The 25376-nt window shown below is 48.0% G+C and overlaps 2 protein-coding genes and 1 pseudogene across 2 annotated transcripts; 1 reads left to right on the top strand and 2 right to left on the bottom strand.

Annotated features, from left to right (window-relative positions):
* The first annotated feature begins 3382 nt into the window (after positions 1-3382).
* LOC144930650 (olfactory receptor 52R1-like) lies at positions 3383-4381 on the top strand. The gene has a single exon (XM_078853179.1). The coding sequence runs from the start codon at positions 3383-3385 to the stop codon at positions 4379-4381; it is 999 nt and encodes a 332-aa protein (XP_078709305.1).
* A 12645-nt stretch (positions 4382-17026) lies between these two features.
* LOC144930666 (olfactory receptor 52E2-like) lies at positions 17027-17837 on the bottom strand (annotated as a pseudogene).
* A 4877-nt stretch (positions 17838-22714) lies between these two features.
* On the bottom strand, positions 22715-23794 carry LOC144930660 (olfactory receptor 52E8-like). Its single transcript, XM_078853335.1, has one exon. The coding sequence runs from the start codon at positions 23792-23794 to the stop codon at positions 22715-22717; it is 1080 nt and encodes a 359-aa protein (XP_078709461.1).
* Positions 23795-25376: the final 1582 nt, after the last annotated feature.

Here is a 25376-nt window from a genome sequence, read left to right as displayed (position 1 = left end):
TACTCCCCCACCTTTTCTGCCCTGCCTGTCCTTCCTGAACAGTTTATAACCATCCATGACAGTACTCCAGTCATGTGAGTTATCCCACCAAGTCTCTGTTATTCCGATCACGTCATAGTTCCTTGACATCACCAGGACCTCCAGTTCTCCCTGCTTGTTTCCAAGGCTTTGTGCATTTGTATATAAGCACTTGAGATAACCTGTTGATCGCCCCTCATTCCCAGTATGAGGCAGGAGCCCTCCCCTCACAGACATTCCTGCCTGTGCTTCCTCCTGGTATCCCGCTTTCCCACTTATGTCAGGGCTTTGGTCTCCTTCCCCCGGTGAACCTAGTTTACAGCCCTCCTCACTAGGTTAGCCAGCCTGCTGGCAAAGATGCTCTTCCCTCTCTTCGTAAGATGGAGTCCGTCTCTGCCCAGCACTCCTCCTTCATGGAACACCATCCCATGGTCAAAGAAACCAAAGCCTTCTCTCCGACACCATCTGCGTAGCCATTCGTTGACTTCCACGATTCGACGGTCCCTACCTAGGCCTTTTCCTTCCACGGGGAGGATGGACGAGAACACCACTTGCGCCTCCAACTCCTTTATCCTTCTTCCTAGAGCCACATAGTCCGCAGTGATCCGCTCAAGGTCATTTTTGGCAGTATCATTGGTGCCCACGTGGAGAAGCAGGAAGGGGTAGCGATCCGAGGGCTTGATGAGTCTTGGCAGTCTCTCTGTCACATCGCGAATCCTAGCTCCTGGCAAGCAGCAGACTTCTCGGTTTTCCCGGTCAGGGCGGCAGATAGATGACTCAGTCCCCCGGAGGAGAGAGTCCCCAACCACCACCACCCGCCTTCTCCTCTTGGGAGTGGTGGTCGTGGAACTCCCAACCTCAGGACATCGCATCTCATGCCTTCCAACCAGCGGAGTCTCCTTCTGCTTTCTCGCCCCAGACATATTGTCCATATGGACATATGGACATATTGTCCATCCTATTCCTTAGGCAACCGAACATTGTGTCTGTTTTGGTCACTACTGCAAAGAAACAGGTGTTTCCATGGAGCTGCTCTCAATGATGCCCAAGATTTTTCCTGAGGTGTGTTCGAGTTGGGATGTTTTCCACTGGCACATGTCTTGGCAAAGGTTTGGGTTTTTTCCACTCACAAATTTTCAGTAACTAGGTGAATGGGAAACTCCCTACAGCATGGACTGTGTGCACATTGGCAGATATTTTTCCCAAAAAGCCTTTAAAGAAAATCATTGTTGCACATTCACACTGTCTTTCTCTTTCGGCATAGCAACAGTGAGAGCAATGCACTGTGGGTAGCTATCCCACAGTTCAGCTCTCCTCCTTGTGCCGAGATGTGTTGTGGGAAGGTGGAGTGGATCACAGCACATCATGGGTTAAGGCTTAATGTTCAATGATGCATTGTTTTCTGTCCCAGCATTCCATGGTTTCCCATCTCCCGTTCACGGCACTTTTCAACGTCCCTTGTTTTCTGCTCAGCCCGCCACCTCTAGCTGCAGGAATGGATCCCTCACTGCTCTGCTAGCTGTCAGTAGCACATCGCAAATGGCAGTGGAATCAATCTTGAAGTTGCTAAGGCAATGAGGGTCACAGTTCCTGACACGCTGTCTGACATGGATAGCAGCAGCATTAGGTTGCTTTTAGCAATCACAGAACAGCTAAACACGGTGGAACATTGCTTTTGGGCTCAAGAAACTAGCACTTAATGATGGAATTGCATCGTTATGCAGGTCTGGGAAGATGAGCAATAGCTGCAGGTCTTTCGGATGAGGAAAGCCACCTTCCTGGAACTGTGTGCTGAGCTCACCCCAGCCCTGTGGCAAAGAACACCCAAATGAGAGCTGCCCTCTTGGTAAAGAAGCACTTGGCGATCGCAGTGTGGAAGCTGACCACTCAAGGCTGCTACCGGTTTGTCTCAAATCAGTTTGCAGTTGGGAAATCGATCTTTGGGGCTGCGTGATATTGTGGATGGCTTTGCAGAAATGCGTTTCCCTAGCCTTGGAGGGGTGATAGATGGCATGCATATTCCAATTTTGGCACCAAAGCTCCTTGCGATATTGTATATCAATCAGAAGGGGTACTTTTCCATGGTGTTACAGGTGCTTGTGGATCACCAAGGGCATTTAATTGACATCAGTGCAGAGTTGTCTGGAGAATTGCATGATGCATGAATCTTTAGGAACACTAATCTTTACAGAAAGCTGCAAAAGGGGACTTTCTTTTCAGACCAGAAGATCCCCATAGGGATGTCGAAATGCCCATACTGATCCTGAGAGACTGGCATACACCTTAATGCCAGGGCTTATGAAAGCCGTACATGGGAAATCTGGATAGCAGTAACGGGTGTTTCAACAATAGGCTGAGTAAGTGCAGGATGACTGTGGAATGTGCATTTGGCAGATTAAAGGCATGCTGGAGATGCCTTTTGGGCAGGTTAGACCTCAATGAGGAAAATATTCCCATGGTCGTTGTCATGTGTTTCACATTGCATAATATTTGTGAAGGAAAGGGCAAAAACTTTGCTCAGAGGTGGACTGCTGATACATGACACTTGGCTGCCGATTTTGAGCAGCCAGACACCAAGGTTATTACATGGGCACAATGGGGGCAATTTGAATCAGGGAGGCTTTTAGGCAACACTTTGAAGATGAGAACCAGTAATGTTTGTTGCTATGCTTCGGATTGTAATACATAATGAAGTCCAGTTTTGTTCAAGCCCAGGGTTCAATGTCAGGAAATGATAAAGCCACTTTTGTTTACTGCTGCCATCTGCTATCATAATTTACATGGAAACAAATAAAGAGTGCTTATTGTTCAAATAACTATGCTTTTATTGTCATATTGTCATAAGTGCCATATTGGCACTTTGGGGACAAAACTTTTGATTAAAAAGCCTTACAACTTTCATCAAGGTGGTTTTATAATCTCACTGAAACTGAGGAGTTCCATCATCGAAAGTGGCTTTGCAGAGTATACACCTCCACTGTTTCTTCACCAAAAGCTGCCTTTTGGTGAAAAAACTTCACAGTATAGACAAGGCCTAAGGAACAATGTTGGATAACCAGTATCCACTCTCATATTTCCTGCCGGTTCGTATTAAGGTTTTCCACACCATGATGTGTAGGAATTATTGATGCATGGAGCACCATAAAATATGGAATTGGCATTAGTAGGGTCAGTTCTTCATAATTCATTTATCTGAGTAATGAAAATGTCATTTTTCTGTGAAGAGCAACCAATCTGCTTCACCTATGATAACAGCTTCCAGTAGTGCATGTAATGTCTCATATTAACATTGTCTCTCCACCAGGCATTTGTACTGCGACCATCACACTAGATACATACAGGAAGTCAGGGGAAAGTACGGTGCATGCAGGAGATACCATTGTGCCTCAGCATTGGACATCTTCTCCCTGCCTCCATGTCAGATTCCAACACAACCTACTTCACCAACCCCTCCACCTTCATCCTGCTGGGCATTCCTGGCCTGGAGGCAGCCCATATCTGGCTCTCCATCCCCTTCTGCATCATGTATGTCATAGCCATCTTGGGGAACATCACCATCCTGTTCATTGTGAATATGGAGCCGAGCCTCCATGTGCCCATGTACTATTTCCTCTGCATGCTGGCCATCACCGACCTGGTCCTGTCCACATCCATCCTGCCCAAAACACTGAGCATCTTCTGGTTCAAGTCCAAGGAGATAGATTTTAGTGCCTGCCTCACCCAGATGTACTTCATTCACTGCTTCTCAGTGATGGAGTCTGGGATCCTCGTAGCCATGGCTTTTGATCGTTATGTGGCTATTTGTGATCCCCTGAGACATTCCACCATTCTGACAAACCCTGTGGTGGCCAAGATCGGCCTGGCCGTGGTCCTGCGTGGAGGCATGCTTGTACTGCCCCATCTCTTCCTGGCGAGGCAGTGGCCATATTGCAGAACCAACATCATCCCCCACTCATACTGCGAGCACATAGCTGTGGTGAAGCTGGCCTGTGACGACACCCGCGTCAGTAGTTACTACGGCCTCTTTGCGGCATTCTTGGTGACTGGTGTGGATGTGTCTTTTATTGCCATGTCCTATACCCAGATCCTCAGGGCCATCTTCAGCCTCCCCACAAAGGACGCCCAGCTCAAAACTTTTTGGACTTGCAGCTCCCACCTCTGTGTCATCTTAACTTTTTACATCCCAGCTCTCTTCTCCTTCATCATGCACCGGTTTGGCCACAATGTGGCCCTGCATTTCCATGTTCTCCTTGCCAACGTATACCTACTGGTGCCCCCTGTGTTAAATCCCATCATCTATGGGGTGAGGACCAAACAGATCTTGGACAGGCTGCTCCAGCTCTTTACTTATAAAGAGACCTAAAGTATTCTCCTGGTTCTTTGGCTCTCAGAGTGAGCTCCATGCAGAGCTGGCTGGTGACATGGTGCTGGGTCCTCTTCCCTGAATTACTGACTGGATAGTCAAAGAGACATTAAACCCTTTCCTGGCCTTAATGTGCTCTGTAAGCATAATAAACTGGGGAATCGGTCTGTGTACAACTCATTAACTCATAAAGTTGCCACCTTTCTAACTGGACACTTGACACCCCCTTGCCCTGCCTCTTCCCCCAAGTCCTTTCCCCCTTCTGTGCCATTTTCCCCAACACCCTGCCCCTGTAGCTCCCTCTTCCCCTCCCACCTTAACTCGCTGGATCATCTCCACCTCCCACCCCAGCAGCTGGCTTCCCTCAGCTCCAGGGCTGGGACGGGAGCTGCTGCAGCCTGACAAGCAGCCTGCAGTGAGTGCAGCGAGGATATAGCTCTGGGGCAGACAGGCAAATCAGGAGCAGGCAGGGAATCCGTATAAAAGCAGCTGAAGCCAGGGAGCAGGGTTCTGTGGCCGGCAGGCGATACTGTGCACTGTACAGCTTGTGGGCTCTAAAGCTCAGCTAAAACATCCTGAGGGAAGAGATCATTGTGTGGCTTATTTCTTTAGCTTTTGGCTCCCTTTTTCTCCTCCACGCTGGGAGTCTGTCGCAGGCAGGGTCCCTGCAATGGGGATGGGCTGGGAGCCCTTTGCCCTGAGCCAGGCCTCGGGAGCAGGGCTAAGGAATCGGCTTTGGAGATAGGAGGGCAACAGCTGAGAGAGACAGAAGGCTAAGACCCTGCGTTAGCTGAGAAAGCGGGATGCTGGGCAGAGGTGGGATGGCTTCGATAGCTCACAGGGCAGGAGGTAAACAGCCCACCTACCATTAGCCGGCTATTTACAGATGTACAGGGCACCTTATCTGGAACTGCAGGGGCCATGTTGCCCAGGGGCTGAAGCTGAAGAAGGACGCTGAGTCTAACGTCTGTTCTGCAGGTCATTGCTGGTCACTACACAGAGGAGCACCCATGGGAAAAAATGAGGGGGGTGCTTAGCCCCTACCGGCAGCCAAGCTCCCCTCCCTCCCCCCAGCACCTCTCACTCACCAGTGGCCCCGGGGATCAACTCCTCCCACTCTCTCCCTGTGCCTCCCACCCGCCACAGATCAGCTGTTCTGCAGCATGCAGGAGGGGCTGGGAGGGAGGGGGAAGAGCAGAGATGGGGCATGCTTGAGGGAGGGGGCATAAAGAGGCGGGGAAGAGGTGGGGTGGGGGTGGGGCCTGGGGGAAGTGTTACCCATATTGTGAGAACCCCCAACAGGGGCAACTTTATTTTTTCACTCCAGGTGGTGTAAGGAATAAATCAGCAGGAACTCAGTGATTCTGTCTCATCAAGGACTAATGCAAGTAAGCGTGCTCTTGCCTCACACTGCCGTTTATTAGATGTAAGCACACACAAGCATTAGGAATAGGTTTAGAACATCCTAGATATTGCCCTAACACCTGGAATGGTATTGAGTAACTGTCATAAATATAAATGGAAGTGTAACAACCTTTATGTATGCAATAACATCAAATCCCTCCTGACCAGAGGTACAGAATCCCCTTACCTGTAAGGGGTTAATCAGTTTCATTAACCTAGTTAGTACCTGACCAGAAGGACCAATGGGGAAAGAAGATACTTTCAAATCTGGCGGGGGGGGGGGGGGAAGGTTTTGTTTGTGTTCTCTCTGTGTTCCCTCTTGAGACAAAGAGAGAGACCAAGCAGGTAATCCAGCTCCTAGTGAAATGATGCATCTAAAATTACAGAAATTGTAAGTAATAGCAAGGAAAGTCAATACATTATCTTTTGTTTTAGCTTGTGAATTTTCCCTGTTCTAAGAGGGAGGTTTATCCCTGGTTTTGGAACTTTAAAGTTGAGCCTAGAGGGGAATCCTCTGGGTTTTAAATCCTTTTATTACCCTGTAAAATTGCCTTCAATCCTGATTTTGTAGAGGTGCTTCTTTTACCTTTTTCTTTGTAATAATGTTCTTCTTTTAAGAACCTCATTGGCTTTTAGTGTACTAAATACCCAAGGGTCTGATCTGTGCTCACCTTGTTAACCTATTTGGTTGGTATATTATTCTCAGGCCTTCCCAGGAAAGAGGGTGAAGGGGTTTGGGGGGAGATTTGGGGCAGGGATAGGGCTCCAAGTGGCCCCTTCCTGAATGTTTGTTTAAATCACTTGGTGGTGGTAGCAATACCGTCCAAGGACAAGGAAAGGAATTTGTGCCTTGGGGAAGCTTTAACCTAAGCTGGTGGAATATAAGCTTAGGGAGTCTTTCATGCAGGACCCCACATCTGTACCCCAGAGTTCAGAGTTACCCTGACAGTAACTAACAGCAGGTTCACAGTGGCCAGTTGCTCACCCACCGGGGAGAAAAGATGTTAGGAAAAACGTCTCTCAATATGGCTTCAGAGGACTGCTCCGAAATACACTCTATTAGCCAGTCTTTTATAACTAACTTCTTTAAAACACTGGATCATCCCTTCCTAACTTTCAGTAAACTTTTAATATCAGAGGGGTCTAGATTCAAGGTTTTCCAACCACCAAGGTTTTCAGTCTGTTATTTACTTGTCTGTCCCCTCCTCCCATTCTGATTAGCAGAAACTGCCAGCTAGATATGACCTTGCTCCTGTCTTCAAACTAACCCTTAACTATGTGGTGTTCTGTTTCATTAATTCAGGGTGGCTGAATGCACATAATATGTTCGCAAAATTAGCTTGATCACATTCTGGGCTACACAGACCCCTCAAATCCAGGGCAAGAGAAGGGATGGAGTGGGGGTGGGGCCTGGGCTGGAGCGGGGGTCGGAAGAGGAGGGGCAAGGGTAGAGGCTTGGAGTTAATGTTGGAGTGGGGGCAGGGCATGGCGCAGAGTGCGGATTGAGCACCTCCCGGATAGAGAGGAACTCAGCGCTTATGCCACAGCTAATGAGCTGCCCAGAGTCTTCGCTCAGGCTTCAATTCTGGTGGGATTCTCCAACAAGGTGTCCCCACAAATCTCCCCAGCAGGCCCGATCGGTTAGGGGTTCTCAGACCACGCCTCCTGGATGGGGCCTTGCAGGTCGGGAATGTGTGTGTGCACGTGCATCCGTGTGTGCTTTTGTGCACATGGAGCTGCGTGTGGTGTGCACATGGGGCTTTGTGTGTATGTGCCTCTGAACCCGTGTGTGTGTGCACCCATGGGACTGTGTGTGTTTGCATGTGCGTCCATGTCTGTGCACCTCCAGAATATCCCATAGCCCAGCGGTTTAGCACCCTCACCTGGAACATGGAAGACACAGATTCAAATTCCTCCTCCACTGAAGGTTTGTTTGTACAAAGTGAAACAGCTCCAGACAGACAGACTGACTGAGGCCCACCCAGAATAGCCATTTGCATGGTGCTCAGGGCACTCACATGGGACTTGGGAGACCTGTGTATAACTCCCTGCTCCAAATCAAGTAGAGCAGAGATTTTGCATCTGGGTCTCCCGTGTCTCTCTCAGGTCTCTCACGAGAAAGCGCTGACCTATCTAAGGCACCTCACTCCAAGAGAGGGCTCACAGCTGTCAATCTCACAGGGAAAATGGGCTCTTTTCTTCAGCCCATCAGCCAATATCCTAGAGACCTAAATTAGTGGGACTTAGGTGCTTAAGGACCATCTATGGGCTTTGGAGACCAGAGTGGCTGAATTGGAGGAGCTAAGGGAGACATGAGGGGTACATAGATGAGACTTCCTGGGACAGAGAAGAATGGTCCCGCCCCCGGTCTGACAGCCTCTGTGCTGTTGAGGAGGATGAAAGTCTCAGGGAAGGCGAATGAACGTCTCAGGGAAAGAGAACATCCAACTGGAGCAGAGGGAAACAATCCCATAGTTCGGACTCTCCTTCAAGATGATGTTGTGTTCTCCTCCTGCACTGAGGATACCTGAATTCTTCAGAATGCTTTTCTCTGCTCCCCAGCATCACCTCTGTCTTGCCTGGGTTCAGCTTCAGCCAGCTGTTCTGTCCAAGAACTGGGCCATCTTGGTGATAGTCAGGTGGTTGTACGGGAAGGATAGGAGGAGCTCGGTGTCACCTGCATATTGCTGGCATTTGAGTCCATGTTGTGTGACCAGTTCCCATAGTGGCTGCATGGAGATGTGAAAATCCCCAGAGAGAGAAATGATCCTTGTGGGACTCCACCAGGGAGGGGTCTAGTGCTGGAGGTGCAGTTTCCCATCACTGCAAATTGGGTGCGTCCCTCCAAGAAGGATTCAGACTAATATAGTGCATCCCTCTGGACTCCTGCTGCCTCTTAGGGGAGACAGCAGGATATCATTGCCAACAGTGTCAAATAATGCCATGAGTTCCAGGAGGCTGAGCATAGATGTCTGCCCCCCATCCATTGACAAGAGGAGATCATCTATCAGTGCCTGTAAAGCCGCCGAAGTGGATAGCAATTGATAGAAATGAGAAGTTATGAAGTATAGAAAATGGATAATGGAAGCAAAAGTCACTGGAGACAAATCCATGGCTAGCAGGGCTAAGGAAAACTAAAGGAAGATTTTTATGTATATTAGAAACAAAGGAAATCCTAAGAGCGGTATAGGCCTTTACTAGATGAAGATGGTAAAACTATTAATGATACTGAAAGGGCAAAAATGTTCATTAAATCTTTCTGTGCTGTATTTGAAAGAAGCAGAATGCTGTACTCATGAACATGAACTTCTTTGTAGTCCACTGGTAGCTATGGAGGATGGAAAACAGCACCTACTAGGGATCAATATTTTTAAATCAGCTGCCCCAGATATCTCGCACTCAGAGAGTCCTAAAAGAGCTGTCTGAGGAGATCTCTGCCCCACTGCTGTTAATTTTTAATAAATATTAGAACACCAGGGATATCCCAGAAGACTGATAGAGTACTAATGTTATGTCAGTATTCCAAAAGGGATGATTTGGGTATTAAATGTCTGGTAGCTTGACATCAGTCTGGGAGATAAAAATGGAAAAGCGGATGGGGGACTTAGTCAATAAAGAATTAAAGAGGAGGACTACAATTTATGCATTTTTTAGTCAATAACAAGTTTGAGTGATAAAGGGAACTTGGGAGGTGGAATAGACTTAGACCATTGCAAGTTTTTTGAGTTAGTACCACATGACAATCAGATTAACAAACTAGCTCTAGACAGTATCACTAGAGCACTCATTAGATGGAGTGAGACTGGCTAACTGATAGATCTCAGAAAGGAGATGTTCACAGGGTTCATAAGCAACTAACTCCAAGTGATGTGGGTGTGACGTTCCCCTCTGGTGTTATCTGGACCAGTGATCTGCTAGGCCATGCCAATCCTTGACTCTGGGAGCCAGCCTTACCCTGCTCTGCAGTGAGAACCTCCACTCCTAGGCTGTTCACACACAGCCCCTGGCATGTCAGCTGCTCCCAGCTACTTGCAAGCAAATGACACTAGCCAATATTTCCAGTCCCAGAAACACCCTAGGAACCTCCGTCTTGCAATGTCCAGTTATTCCCTCTGAATGCTGCAAGCTTATATGAGTTTGTCAATTTAACAAAGAAATTGATATGTACCAGGCTTGTTATCCCAAGGGGAGTCTCTGCCATGCTTCAAACCAAACGCACTGCTTCAGGTAGAATAAACAAACAAATTTATTAACTATAAAGGTAAATCTTAAGTGATTATAAGTCAAAGCATATCAAGTCACAGTGGTTACCAAAATAAAATAAAATATAAGCACACAGTCTAAGCTCTCAACCCTATTAGACTGGGCAGCAACTAGAGTAAGCAGTGTTTTTCTCACCGCCCTGGATATTGCAGTCCTTAGTACACAGGTTTGTTCCTTAAACCTAGGCCAATCTCCTGTGTTGGACTCTTGTCTTCTCCTCTGTGTCTTGGTTGCTTGCAGCATAGGTGGGGGCGGGGGAAGGCCCCAGTATGTGTCCACTCTGTCTGTTTTATACCCTCAATCCATGTGCTTGGAGAACACAAGTCCAGGCATGTCTGGGGGCCATTGCTGAGTCTCTCTAAGCAAGGTTGAGCAATTCTTCTGGTGGGGCCTCATGCAGGTGAGTCATTGCATTGTAGCTCCCTTGCTGGACAATGGCTGTTGATGGGTTGTTCAACACCCCACCCCGGTGTTGGTTACTTTCCTTTGCTGTTGCCTCTGCAGAGCTAATATCTGGCTGATCCCCAACTTACAGCATGTTTTAGTGACCACCACACTACACAATTCTCATAACTTCATATGTATTAATGATACACATATACTGATAGCGAAAGGACTTTCAGCAGATCATAACCTTTCCCCAAGGCATGCTTTATGTGTGAGATCACAATTATATGAAAATGAAGAATATGGGGGTATAGAATGTCACACCTCCCTCAATGTAGAGGGAAATATGCAAAGTTTTTGCCCCCCCGCTCCGCCCCACCAGATATGAATTGCCCAAACTGGGTTCTGAAATAAACAAGAAATAAGTTTATTAACTACTAAAGGTAAATTTTAAGTGAGTATAAGGGATAACAAACAGAACAAAGCAAATTACTGAGCAAATAAAACAAAACACACCACCTAAGCTTAATTCACTAAAGAAACAGGTTACCAAATGTAATTTCTCACCCTAAATGTTGTTTAGGCAGGTTGCAGAGTTCCTACAGCTTAGAGTTCTGTTTTTTTTCTCTTTACAGACTAGACCCCCGTCTCAGCCTGGACTCAGCCCTTGCCTTTCCCCAGCTTACTTCCTTTGTCTCTTCAGGTGCTTTCAGCAGTTTGGGTGGGGAGGCAACGAAGAAGAGCCCTGATTGACTCACTTCCCAGCCTTAAGTAGGATCTTCATAAGGCAGAAATCCTTTGTTTCCAGTGGAAAAATACCAGCAGTGTCCAAGGTGGTACTCCGTACCAGGTGACATCATCAGATGCCCCTGCAGTGTCAAAGCAACATCCCAGGAAGCTCCTCAGGAAGGTGGGAGATTAGAATCTTCAAAGTTTTATTGTCCTTCTTAAATGGCTCATTCAGGCTGATTGCCTACTGTCTGGTGAGCATTCCCCCAAATACACACACACTTATAATTGTTACAATATTCCTAATTTGAGATACAGAAATGATACATGTTTACAAATTAGATAAACACATTCAACAAATCATATCCTCTCCAACGATACCTCACATGACCCAGCTTCCATAAAACATATCTTAGTTATGCCATATGCATATCATAACAATATTTCTATGAAGAATATGGGGTGTAGCATCACACTGGGGGCTCGTTCATGGGAAGCGTGGTACTCGAAAGGCACGGCATCGGCACCTCACCCTCGACACGGAGATAATGAGATAATGAGATAATGAGGGGAGCCGCGGCTGCTGAGACTACTGCCACGCCCCCTGGCAGAGCCCAGCGGATGGAGCTGGTTGCGGACGCCATGGAAGCAGAGGGGAGTGGCATCGCCCGTCTCTTGGAGTCCCTTCCCGAGGAGGCCTCGGATGGAGCCCCCCCAGTCCCCTTGTCATCTGTACCCCTGTCAATGCCAAGGCAATTGCTGTCTTGGTTGCTGGCGGGGAGGACTCTGGGGCTGCGGGAGGAGACTTCAGCTCCATCTTCAAGGAGATTGAAGCCCTGGGTCTGACCCTAACCACCCAGGGGGAGAACAACCCCTTGCCAGAGGGCCTCGATCTGGTGGTGGCTTGGTACAGCACCCCCTCCTCTCTCCCCCTTACCTCAGGCTGCTGCCCCCACTCTCCACCTTGGGTGCCCCTGGCTTTGTCCACATGCCCGGTTGCGGACGGCACCTCACTCGTGGCTGCTGAGCCCCGGGGGCGACAGCCGGTGCCAAGGGGCCGGGTCCCGAGCCCTTGGGCGTGCTCCCTTCTGAGGCGGAGCTGCCCCCTCCCCTCCCAGTTGGGGGCCCACCATGCCCGATGCCATAGTTGCGAGTGCTTACCTCATTGTGGTGCCCTGGCTCAGCATCACTGAGGGCCCCCGTCCCATCCCCATCCCCTCGGCTCGTAAACCCAGGTGAGAGGTGCTGCACCCTGGGAGCTCAGCTGCCAGGGATCCTGATCCCACTTCCACCCCAACCCCACTCGTGATCCCATTCCTCGCCCCAACCCCGCTCCCACCCCTGTCGCATTGCCCGCCCCTTCCGCCTCAACCTCCCACACTGTTGCCGCCCTGGGAGTTATCTCGTTCCCTCTATGTTTGGACAACCCTCAGGGGGTGGTTTTCTTGTCTCCCATCCCCGACCCTTTCGGGGGCTGCTCTCTTCCCTGCTGGGGATCGGGACGGGTTGCGCTGCTCCACCAAGGCAGGCGCCATGCCTGTTTGCCTGTCTCCGTGGGCCACGGGGTCGTCAACAATCCCGAGTCCATAAATCCATCCCACGCTGTGCCGTGGGACGAGCTGCGCCACTTCCTGGTGGACACCAGTGGTTTCAAGGGTAAGGTGCAGCTCAGTCTCCAGCACTGGTGGGGACAGCCCAGGACCAGGCCCGAGCTAGGATCCAAGGTGCCGAGAAAGGTGGACGCCTACTGATAGAAACGCATCTGCTCTGGGCCTGAGTGTGGAGTGTAGCCATTGACTAAATTCAATGTCAGCCCCTCCACACAGGCCCAGAGGGGCAGCAGGTTACCCGGCATGACCTCAGCCACCCCCAGCACCTCGGGCTGTCGGCCGTGGGTGTTAGGATATAGATATTCAGGCCTGGTTGTAAAGGCCTAGACGCTAAGAATGTAGGTGTATTCTTATCTCTTAGCTAGTTCTAGAGGTATAGAAGAGAGAATCAAAATCACTGTCTGCCGCTGTAAGGGCCTTCTCTCACTGTCTGAGGCCCTGTTCTTAGGCTAAGGCCTCTGGCTAAGCAGCAGAGGCAGCCGTAAGCTGGGAAGCGACCGGTCACCTCCTCACATTCCAACCTAGTCAATCTGGGGCTGTCAGGAAGGGGATCCGATCTATCACCTCCAGAGAAAGGGAAGAGCCTAGAAGATGTAAAAGGAAGTTTAGGTTGATAGTTTTCTGTTCGGTAAGAACTCACTTATCAATAGACACAGCTGGGAAACGCTTTTGTCTTTATAGATGTCGTTGTGAAATCCTCACTTCTGTATTAGAGTTCCCACTTTGCTCTTGTTTGTCTGTATAATCTCTGTCTGGTTCTGTGATTGTTTCTGTCTGCTGTATAATTCATTTTGCTGGGTGTAAACTCATTAAGGTGGTGGGATATAATTGGTTACATAATCATGTTACAATATGTTCGGATTGGTTAGTGAAATTTCAGTAAAATGATAGGTTAAGGTATAGCTAAGCAGAACTCAGAACACAAGTTTTACTATATAGTCTGCAGTCAATCAGGAAGTAAAGGGGGAAATGGGGGTGGGGAAATTGGAATCATGTTTTGCTAAGGGGGAAATGGGAACAGGGAATGGGGGTGGGGAGATTGGAATAACATTTAGCTAAGGGGATGGGAATGGGAACAGGGACACAGGTGTAAGGCTCTGCGGTGTCAGAGCTGGGAAGGGGGACACTAAGGAAGGAAACTGGAATCATGCTTGCTGGAAGTTCACCCCAATAAACATCGAATTGTTTGCACCTTTGGACTTTGGGTATTGTTGCTCTCTGTTCATGCGAGAAGGACCAGGGAAGTGAGTGGGTGTAGGAATAAGCCCCTAACAGTGGGAAACAGGGTGGCTTCCCCAGCCAAGTGAGCACTGAGGTAGCTAAAGCACACACAATCCCCCCATTCCAGCTGCCAACTAGCCTCAGTGGCTGAATTTATGTAGGTGTCCTGCAGGAAAGTCACAGAGTATCCTCCCTCCTGAAGAAGGAGAGCACCTGGCACCTGTGGAGACCCACCCTACAGCCCCAGGTGTTCAAGGGGGCAAAGATGGTTGGTGTCATAGTGAGGACTGGGAAGGATCCTCGCTGGCAGCAGTGCCAGAGATCCCCCCAGCGGGCCTCGCGACAATCTGTGACTGACCCTGAAAGCCAGCAGACAGTCACAGAAGTTGCAGGCCTGCTGGTAGGCCACAACATCCTGCCTCCTTGTCTCCCTCCCATCCTCCAAAATCGGCCCTAATAAATCCCCAGGTATGGATGGGCTGATCGTGGAGTTCTGGGACGTCCTCAGCCCGGAACTTGTCACTGTCTGGGACAAGTCCTTGAGGAGCAGGTTCCTCCCTTTCTCATGCAGGCTTGCGACCAAAGGAGGGGGACCTCCGTGACTTTCAGAACTGGCACCCCGACTTGCTCCTCAGCACGAACTACGAAGTCATACTGAAGGCCATCTCGCTTCAGCTGGGGTCCTTGCTGCAGACATAGTCCATCCCAACCCAACTTACATGGTCCCGGGCTGCTCCATTTTTGATCATTTCTATTTGTTCTGGGACCCCCGGAGCTCGGGTGTAGGGTTGGTCTGTTGTTCACCCTCCTGTCCCTGGACCGGGAGAAAGCGTTTGACAGGATGGGCCATGAGTATCTCATGGGTACTCTGCAGGTGTTAGTCTTTGGTCCCCAGTTTGTGGTTTTTCTCCAGGTGCTGTATGCCTCCATGGAATGCTTCATCAGGCTAAACTGGACCATGACTGAACCGGTCAGCTTCAGGTGAAGGGTATGTCAGGGGTGTCTGCTGTCAGGCCAGCTGTATATACTCTTGCAATAGAGACCTCCCTCTTTCTCCTCCTTCAGATGTTGACCGGGTTGGTGCTCCGTGAGCCAAGGCTGTGGCTGGTCCTGTCAGTGTACGCCAATGAGGTGCTCCACTGGGTCCAGGACCTGGGCAACCTGGTACAGATGGAGGCCTGTCAGGCGATCTACTCAGAGGCTTCCTCCGCCCAGGTTAATGTGGTCAAGAGCTCTGGCCTGATGGTCGGGGACAGGTGGCAGACGAGCTCCCCTGAACATGCACTTGAAGCCATTCATTGGAGGGCGGGTCCACTGCTCTATCTCAACATGTAACTTTCCACCACGCAGTATTCAATATTCAGTATTCGGCACACGGGTGTACCATGGATTTATACTGAGGCAATATGATATTTCTGTCTTATTATCTCTCCCTTTCTTTATGATTGCCAATATTCTGTTCGTTTGCTTGATTGCCACTGCACTTTGAGCAGATGTTTTGACCCTATCAACTCACATTAGATTGTATGACCTATCTGTATCCTTATACCTTTGGGCTTTTCCTGAACTCTTCACTCATGCTCCTTATCCTAAGGGGCAGGAGACTGGGACAGAGGCATCTGTCTATAAATAGGTGGGTCATTAATGACCAGCCCTAGTGAGATCTCGCCCAGACAGAAGAAGGGAGTAAATACATTCTAGATATATTGGAATTGGAAAAGGTACTGAGAAGGGCAACAGAAATGATGAGGAAGCGTGGAACAGCTTCATATGAGGAGAGATTAATAAGACTGGGACATTTTAGCTTGGAAAAGAGATGACTAAAGGAGGGATATGAGAGAGGTCTATCAAATCATGAGAGCTGTGAAGAAAGTGTTATTGACACCTTCTCATAACACACGAACTAGGTGTTACCTGGTAGAATTAGTCGACAGCAAATTTCAAACAAAAAAAAGGAAGTATTTCTTCACAGTCAACCTGTGGAACTCTTTGCCAGGGGAAGCTGTGAAGGCCAAAACTATAACATGGATCCAATAAGAACTAGATAAATTCATGGGGGATAGGTCAATCAATAGCTATTATCCATGATGGGCAGGGATGGTGTCCCTAGCCTCTGTTTGCTAGAATCTGGGAGTGGGCAACAGGGGATGGATCACTTGATGATTCCCTGTTCTGTTTATTCCGTCTGTGTCACCGGGCACTGGCCATTGTCAGAAGATAGGATATTGGGCTAGATGGACCATTGGTCTGACCCAGTATGGCCATTCTGATGTTCTTATAGAGACCCAAGATGTATCTGCCCACCCCACCCCCCGCTACAATGAACTAGACCCCACACCTTTCCCAGAGCTGAGATAGAACCCAGGAGTCCTGCTGGGGTCTCTCTCTCTCTCTGCAAAGTTAGTAACAACGTAAGAATATACAGTAATATTTTAAACCTAACCAGTGTCCCTTAAGTGACTTGGCACAAGATGTCAGAACGTGTTAGTATCAGAGCTGAGAGGGTCTAATATTTATTCAAGTTTCTTTCTTTTATATCAGAATTAGATACATTGCTCCTGTCAGCTAATTGCTAAGTTATTGGTGAAGAAACCAGAGTTGTGAAGACCCTAAGTAGCCCTTGGAATCACAGTTAATGTTGCCTCCCCTACCAAAATCTGAAATGGCTCCCTTGTAGCTGTGGTGAGGGGAGGGAGGTGGAAATGATCCAGCAAATGACAGGGGGAGGAGAAAAGAGGAGTAAGCGACAGGGGCAGGGCCTTGAGGCGAAGAGGCAGAGCAGAGGTGGAGCCCTGGCAGAAGAGGTGGGGCAAGGGGTGTGAAACCAGCAATGAGAGATGTGGCAACCCACTGAATTGTACATAGCCGTATTCCCCAGTTTGTCATGCTGACACAGCACAGTAAGGACAGGAAAGGATTTAATGTCTTTTAAACTGTGTGGTAAGTGATTCAGGGAAGAGGGCCCAGCACCATGTCACCTGCCAGCTCAGCATGGAGCTCGGTCTGAGAGCCAGAGCACCAGGAGAAAACTTTACATCCCTATATGAGTAAGTAGCCAGAGTAGCCTGTCCCAGATCTGTTTGGTCCTCACCCCATAGATGATGGGGTGTAGCATGGGGATCACAAGCAGGTGCACATTGGAAATGAGAACGTGAAAATACAGGGCCACATTATGGACAAACCAGTGCATGAGGGAGGAGAAGATAACTGGGATGTAAGAGGCTAAAATGACAAAGAGGTGGGAGCCATACGTCCCAAAAGTCTTGAGCTGGGCATCCTTTGTGGGGAGGCTGAAGATGGCCCTGAGAATATGGAAATAGGACATGGAGATAAAAAACACATCCAGAGTGGTCACCAAGAATGCCACAGAGAGGCTGTAGTAACTACTGATGCGAACATCAGCACAGGCCAGCTTCACCACGGCCATGCCGTCACAGTATGTGTGGGGGATGATGCTGGTTCTGCAATATGGCCACCACCTTGCCAGGAAGGGAGTTGGCCGTACGATCAGGCAGCCACGCAACACCACGGCCAGGCCAATCGTGGCCACCACCGGGTTTGTCAGGATGGTGGAATGTCTCAGGGCATTGCAGATGGCCATGTAGCAAACAAGACAGGACCAGGTCGCTGACAGCCAGCATGCAGAGGAAATAGTACATGGGCTTATGGAGGCTCAGCTCCCTCTTCACAATGACCAGGATGGTGAAGTTTGCCAAGATAGCTATGGCGTACATGGTGCAGAAGGGGATGTAAATCCAGACATGAGCACTCTCTAAGCCAGGAATGCCCAGCAGGATGAAGGGGGAGGGGTTGGTGATGTCGGTTGTGTTGGAACCTGACATGGAGTAGTGTCCAACTCTGAGGCAGAACAGTGTCTCCTGCGTGTACCATACTTTCCCCTGACTTCCTGTATGTGCCCAGGGTCTAGGGTGATGGTCACAGATTATTGCTGCTTCTCTCGCTCTGCTCCTAGCACTGACCTGCTCCCTGGGATGGTTCTCAGACCCCTGTGGCTCTGGCTGCAGCTGCCTCAGCCTGGTCCCCTGCTCGGTCCCTGTGGCCCAGGCAGTCCCAGCTCACAGGGAGGACGGTGCCAGAACTTTCTTTTATTTGTTTTAAACCTGCTGCCCATTAATTTCGTTTGGTGGCCCCTCATTCTTATGTTATGGGAACAAGTAAATAACTTTTCCTTATTCACTTTCTCCACATCACTCATGACCCATTCCAAAACCCTAATAGTTTTAGTTGCCCTTCTCTGAACCTTTTCTAATGCCAGTATATCTTTTTTGAGATGAGGGGACCACATCTGTATGCAGTATTCAAGAAGTGGGTATACCATGGATTTATATAGGGTCAATAAGATATTCTCCATCTTATTCTCTATCCCTTTTTTAATTAGTCCTACCATCCCGTTTGCTTTTTTGACTGCCGCTGCACACTGCGTGGACGTCTTCAGAGAACTCTCCATGATGACTCCAAGATCTTTCTCCTGATTAGTTGTAGCTAAATTAGCCCCCATCATATTGTATGTGTAGTTGGAGTTATTTTTCCAGTGTGCATTACTTTACATTTATCCACATTACATTTCATTTGCCATTTTGTTGCCCAATCACTTAGTTTTGTGAGATCTTTTTGAAGTTCTTCACAGTCTGCTTTGATCTTGACTATCTTGAGCAGTTTAGTATCATCTGCAAACTTTGCCACCTGACTGTTTACCCCTTTCTCCAGATCATTTGTGAATAAGTTGAATAGGATTGGTCCTCGGACTGTCCCTTGGGGAACACCACTAGTTACCCCTCTCCATTCTGAAAATTTACCATTTATTCCTACCCTTTGTTCCCTGTCTTTTAACCCGTTCTCAGTCCATTAAAGGATCTTCCCTCTTATCCCATGACAACTTAATTTACGTAAGAGCCTTTGGTGAGGGACCTTGTCAAAGGCTTTCTGGAAATCTAAGTACGCTATGTCCACTGCATCCCCCTTGTCCACATGTTTGTTGACCCCCTCAAAGAACTCTAATAGATTAGTAAGACATGATTTCCCTGTACAGAAACCATGTTGACTTTTACCCAACAATTTATGTTCTTCTGTGTGTGTGACCATTTTATTCTTTATTATTGTTTCAACTAATTTGCCCGGTACTGACATTAGACTTACCGGTCTGTAATTGCCAGAGTCACCTCTAGAGACCTTCTTAAATATTGGCATTACATTATCTATCTTCCAGTCACTGTGTACAGTAGCTGATTTAAAGGACAGGTTACAAACCATAGTTAATAGTTCTGCAATTTCACATTTCAGTTCTTTCAAAACTCTTGTGTGAATGCTGTCTGGTCCCAGTGACTTGTTACTGTTAAGTTTCTCAATTAATTCCAAAACCTCCTCTAACAGATACTGAGATTAGCTCAGCTCTGGGAAGGCTCAATTAAAAGTGACTTGCCCCAGCACCCAACTGCACAACCCCAATGGGACCTGAACCCCAGAGAAATCTGCCTTACACTCTATAAAATTTTATACAGTATATGTTCATATTGTTCTCCCTCTTTCTTGAAGTAAAGAGAGATATACACACTATTTGCCCCCCACCCCCCTAGGGAACTGTTACTTACACTGGGTTTATTAATAAACAGTGATTTTATTAAGTATTAAAGGTAGGATTTAAGTGATCATAACAGGTAACTTTTATGACAGAACAAAATAAGTTACTAAGCAAAATAAAACAAACACGCAAGGCTAACTTAATACACTAAGAAACTTGTGCATGTTATATCTCACCCTCAAAGATATTCCAGTAAGCTTCTTTCACAGACTCGACTCATTTTTAGTCTGGGCCAAATCCTTCCCCCAGTTCAGTCTCTGTTATTTCCAGCAGATATCTTAGGAAGTAAGATGGGGTATCCTCCCTTTTTGTCCTGCTTCACACCCTTATATAGATTTCGGAAAAGGCTGGAATCGTTTGTCTCTTTGTTTAAACTCTCCCCCCACCTTGTGAAAAAATATCAAATCCAAGGTGGATTCCAGTATCAGGTGACACAGACACAGGCCTTCACAGCACCCCTCCTCTTGCACAGGCATCCCACAGACTTATAGGAAAACAAATCCATTCACAGCCAATTGTTTCTTGCTTAAGAGTCATCAAGTTCCTGAATTACCATTAATGGCCCTCATATGCGTCATATTCTTATCTTTAAATATAAGCATGATACATGCACATAAATAGGATGAATACGTTAAGCAGATTATAACTTTTCCAGTGATATCTTACAAGAGGTATTTCGCATAAAGCATATTCCCGTTATGTCATATTCATATTCAAAACCCCCGTAACACAGCGACTCCCTGCCTCTTTCTGTTCAGGGGAGCACTTTCCAAGAGAGACTCAAACCTTCTCCCTAACCCCAAAAGGTGATGCTTGTTCAGGAAACATTTCCTTCAGGGAAGCCCGGCTGGGTCACTCCTGGAACTAGAGCACTCAGGGAAACAATGAGGGCAGAGAAACCAGATTTGGGTGAAGAGAACATCTTGTGGACACCTCTCTGCCCAGCTGCACTTACCTTCCACTCACAGTCCCCTAGCAACCATGTAGCATCCATGTTGCAACTTCAAGTTTCCTGTCACGGTTGGACACCCACCAGGCAGTTGTGTTTGGGTCCCACACACAGGTCCCACGTGCTTTTGAGTCTCAGCACCGTTCAGGCCCTGTCTTTGACTTTGAGTTTCTAGGCCCACTCTCAGGGTGCAGCTTCTGTTCTAGAGCCTCGCTATGGGAGCAGAGAGCTGTGTGCCAAGACCCAGAGACTAGTTTTGGCCTGGCTTCCCCAGATTCTCCAATTGCTTCAGCGCACCCATCCCAGTACTCCCCTTTGGGCACACTCTGTTTCCAATTTCTCTCTATTGGGTCACAAGATTGTTAAAGCGAACAAACCCGGGCCTTGCAAAAGGAATTGCTAAAACAATTCCTCTACTTTAGACAGCACAAGAGATACCCAGATCCAAGTAAATACAATATGACACGTGCGCGCCATTCCCTGCCTCTGTGTCCTCACCGCCCTGGAGCATTCTTTGGGATTTGGTCAGAGCCCTCTATGGTATCCAGGGGCCACCTCCTGGAGCTCACGGCTTCTCCTCCAGTTGGAGTCTGTCTCTCTGCTGCAGCCCTAACCCTGAAACCAAACAGCTCTGTTAGGATATAGATATTCAGGCCTGTCTGTAAAGGCCTGTACTTTAAGAATTTAGGTGTGTTCTTATCACTTGGTTAGTTAGAGGTATAAAAGAAAGAATCAAAATCACTGTCTGCCAGTGTAAGGTCCTTCTCTTACTGTGACAGTCTGAGGCCCTGTGCTTAGACTAAGGCCTTTGGCTAAGCGACAGAGGCAGCCATAAGCTGGGAAGCGACCAGTCACCTCCTCACATCCCAAACTAGTCACATTGAAAGAAGGTGCTATGGGGCTGTTAGGATACAATCCTGTCCTGATAGTGCCTATCACCTCCGGAGAAAGGGAAGAGCCTAGAAGATGTAAAAGGAAATTGAGGTTGATAGTTTTCTGTCTGGTAAGAACTCACTTATCAATAGACACAGCTGGGAAACTCTTATGTCTTTATAGATGTAGTTGTGAAATCCTCACTTCTGTATTGTTTTGTCATTATAGTTCCCACTTAGCTATTGTTTATTGGCATGGTCTCTGTCTGGTTCTGTGATTGTTTCTGTCTGCTGTATAATTAATTTTGCTGGGAGTAAACTCATTAAGGTGGTGGGATATAATTGGTTAGCTAATCATGTTACAATATGTTAGGATTGGTTAGTTTAATTTCAGTAGAATGATTGGTGAAGGTATAGCTAAGAATATTACTATATAAATTAGGGGCAAACAAGAAGTAAGTTGGGATTCGAAAATAAGGAAAAAGGAACTTGTATTTAAGCTTGCTGGAAGTTCACCCCAATAAACATCAAATTGTTTGCACCTTCGGACTTCGGGTATTGTTGCTCTCTGTTCATGCGAGAAGGACCAGGGAAGTGGGAGAGTGAAGGAATAAGCTCTCTAATAAGCTCCCTCTGCCACCCTTGTGCCACTCTCCTGCCCCAGCTTCCTCTGACTCATCCAATCTCTGTGTGTTTAAAGGGCTGGACCAACACACACACACACACCCCGTTTTACTCAGACAGTCCAGTTTTTGGCTCATGTGTCAGGGTGCCATTTAGGGTTACCAGGTACCCAGTTTTCAACCAGAAAGTTAGGTCAGAAAGGGAAACTGGCAGTGTCCAGTTACTGCGTGGTGGAGGGAGATGGCAGGTCATTAAGTCATGCCCCCCCTACTCATTGGGGGCTGCTTCCTACCAGCCGACAGACTGTTTGTCAGGCTGCAGCAGCTCCTTTGCCAGCTTTGGAGCAGAGATGACACAGCTGGGGTGGGGAGGAAGCTGGAGATGATCTAGAGAGTGACGGGGAAAGGCAGGAGAGGAGCGATCACCAGGAGTGTGACCTTGGGGGAAAGGGGGCAGAAGTGGGTGGAGTCTTGAGGTGAGATGTGCAGCAGGGATATACTCCTTGGAGGAAGGAGTCGGGGAGCATCTCAGGGGTCCAGTTAGCAGAAATTGGAAAGGTAACATCCCTATGAGTTAATGAATTGTACATAGATTGATTCCGCAGTTCGGCACACTGACACAGCACAATAAGGTCAGGAAAGGGCTTAATGTCACTTTCACTCTCTGGTAAGTGATTCAGGGAAGAGGGATCAGCCCAATGTCACCAACCAGTTCTGCATGGGACTCAGTCTGAGAGCCAGGGCACCAGGAGAAATCTTTCATCCCTTTATGAGTAACGAGCCGGAGGAGCCTGTCCCGGATCTGTCTGGTCCTCACCCCGTAGATGATAGGGTTTAGCATGGCAGGCACCAGAAGGTACATGTTGGCCATGAGAACGTGGAACTGCAGGGGCACATTGTGGCCAAACCGGTGCGTGAGGAAGGAGAAGAGACCTGGGATATAAAAGGCTAAGATAACACAGAGGTGGGAGACGCAGGTCCCAAAAGTCTTGAGCCGGTCTTCCTTTGTGGGGAGTCTGAAGATGGCCCTGAGGATCTGGGTATAGGACAAGGCAATAAAAAACACATCCAAAGCAGTCACCAAGAGGGCCAGAAGGAGGCCATAGTAACTACTGACAAGGATGTCAGCACAGACCAGCTTCAGCACGGCCATGTATTCACAGTACGCGTGGGGGATGATGTTGGTTCTGCAATATGGCCACTGCCTCGCCAGGAAGGGAAAGGGCAATATGGCCATGCCAGCACGCAGCACCACAGCCAGACTGATCTTGGCCACCAAAGGGTTAGTCAGGATGGTGGAATGTCTCAGAGGATCACAGATGGCCACGTAACGATCAAAAGCCATGGCCACAAAGATCCCAGACTCCATTGCTAAGAAGCAGTGAATAAAGTACATCTGGGTGAGGCAGGCACTGAAGTGGATTTCCCTGGAATTGAACCAGAAGATACTCAGAGTTTTGGGCAGGGTGGAAGTAGACAGGACCAGGTCGCTGACAGCCAGCATGCAGAGGAAATAGTACATGGGCACATGGAGGCTCGGCTCCGTCTTCACAATGAACAGGATGGTGAAGTTCCCCAAGATGGCTATGGCGTACATGGTGCAGAAGGGGATGGAGATCCAGACATGGGCTGCCTCCAGGCCAGGAATGCCCAGCAGGATGAAGGTGGAGGGGTTGGTGAAGTCGGTTGTGTTGGAATCTGACATGGAGTAGGGGAGAAGGTGTCCAACTCTGAGGCAGAACGGTGTCTCCTGCATGTACCGTACATCCCCCTGACTCCCTGTGTGTGCCCAGGGTCTATGGTGATGGTCGCAATACAAATGCCTGGATGGAGAGACAAAGTGAATATGAGACACTGCATGCACTACTGGGGGCTGTTCTCATGGGGGAAGCAGATCGGTCGCTCTTCACCCACTGAAAAATGACATTTTCATTATTCAGAGAAAGAAATTATGAACAACTGGCCCTACTAATGCCAACACCAGTTTGGAAATCACTGGCCTAGGTGAATGGGATTCACAAATCAACTGGACATTGTATTTGGTGCTAGTAGCAGACCCCTTAGTTAAGTCTGTCTGAGACTTCAATTAGAAGATGTCAATTTCAGTCAGTTATAAGTTTGCCAAACTTTAAGCCTTTGGACTGAGATTTCCCATGCTGGGTGCCTGCGCTTCTGGTTGAATTGTTTTTTGAAAGTTTCAGGCATAACAGTTCAGCTGACTTCTGGAATGAAGCTAGGAGATACGATGACTTGTCCATGTTTAAAAATTCTTATAATTGGTTCAGAGAGGAGCCCGAGCACCTCCATGCTTTCCAGCAGATAAAAGTCAGATAACAGCCCTTTCCCCCTGTCATACCCATAAGCGTAGCCTAAAATTCCTCCTTACCTGTAAGGGGTTAAGAAGCTCAAATAACCTGGTTGGCACCTGACCAAAGGAACCAATGGGGACAAAAGATATTTTCAGATCTGGGGGGAGCTTTGTTTTGGGTTCTTTGTTTCTGTGTTCATTCGCTCTTGGGACTAAGAAGGACCGGACATCAACCCATGTCCTCCAAACCCTTCTGAACCAGTCTCTCGTGTTACAGAAATTGTAAGTACAGCCAGGCAAGGTGTATTTGTTTATCTTTGTTTTCTCAACTTGTGAATTTTCCCTTTGCAGGAGGGAGGTTTATCCCTGTTTTGTTGTAACTTTGAAACTAAGGCTAGAGGGGGTTCCTCTGTGTTACGTGCATATTTTGTTACCCTGTAAAGCTATCTTCCAACCTGATTTTACAGAGAGGATTTTTACCTTTTCTTTTTTTTTTAAATAAAATTCTTCTTTTAAGAATTGATTGAATTTTTTTCAGTGTCTAAAGATCCAGGGATTTGGGTCTGTGTTCACTTTGTAACCAATTGGTTAGGATATTATTTTCAAGTCTCCCAGGAAAGCAGGTGTAAGGGCTTGGGGGGATATTTTGGGGGAACAGGAACTCCATGTGGTCCTTTCCCTGATTCTTTGTCTAAATCATTTGGTGGTGGCAGCATGTTGTTCAAGGACAAGGTGGACTTTGTGCCTTGGGAAAGTTTTTAACCTAAACTGGTAAAAATAAACTTAGGGGGTCTTGCATGCGGTTCCCCACATCTGTACCCCAGAGTTCAGAGTCGGGAAGGAACACCCTCCTTCCCCCGTTAACAGCCAAAGCCCTGAAATGCAAGAGGGGGAGGTGACAGTCTCTGTGCATTAACACACAGCTGCCTCCTGTGGTTTTTAGTCAGTTCTTTCTCCAAGGGCAGTTTTGCCTCAGTGAGGCTTGAGAAGAAGTACAGGCCACAACCTCAGAATTTGGCCTTGTATTCTC

This window comes from Lepidochelys kempii, chromosome 1, assembly GCF_965140285.1.
Source record: "Lepidochelys kempii isolate rLepKem1 chromosome 1, rLepKem1.hap1, whole genome shotgun sequence".
NCBI classification, from domain to species: domain Eukaryota; kingdom Metazoa; phylum Chordata; order Testudines; family Cheloniidae; genus Lepidochelys; species Lepidochelys kempii.
The sequence above is the reverse complement of the archived record's forward strand: the minus strand, read 5'-3'. Positions and strand labels throughout refer to the sequence as shown.

What these genes read in the sequence shown, in the direction of transcription:
- LOC144930660 (XM_078853335.1), bottom strand. Translation starts at nt 23,794, where the DNA reads ATGCAGGAGACACCGTTCTGCCTCAGAGTTGGACACCTTCTCCCCTAC.
- LOC144930650 (XM_078853179.1), top strand. Translation starts at nt 3,383, where the DNA reads ATGCAGGAGATACCATTGTGCCTCAGCATTGGACATCTTCTCCCTGCC.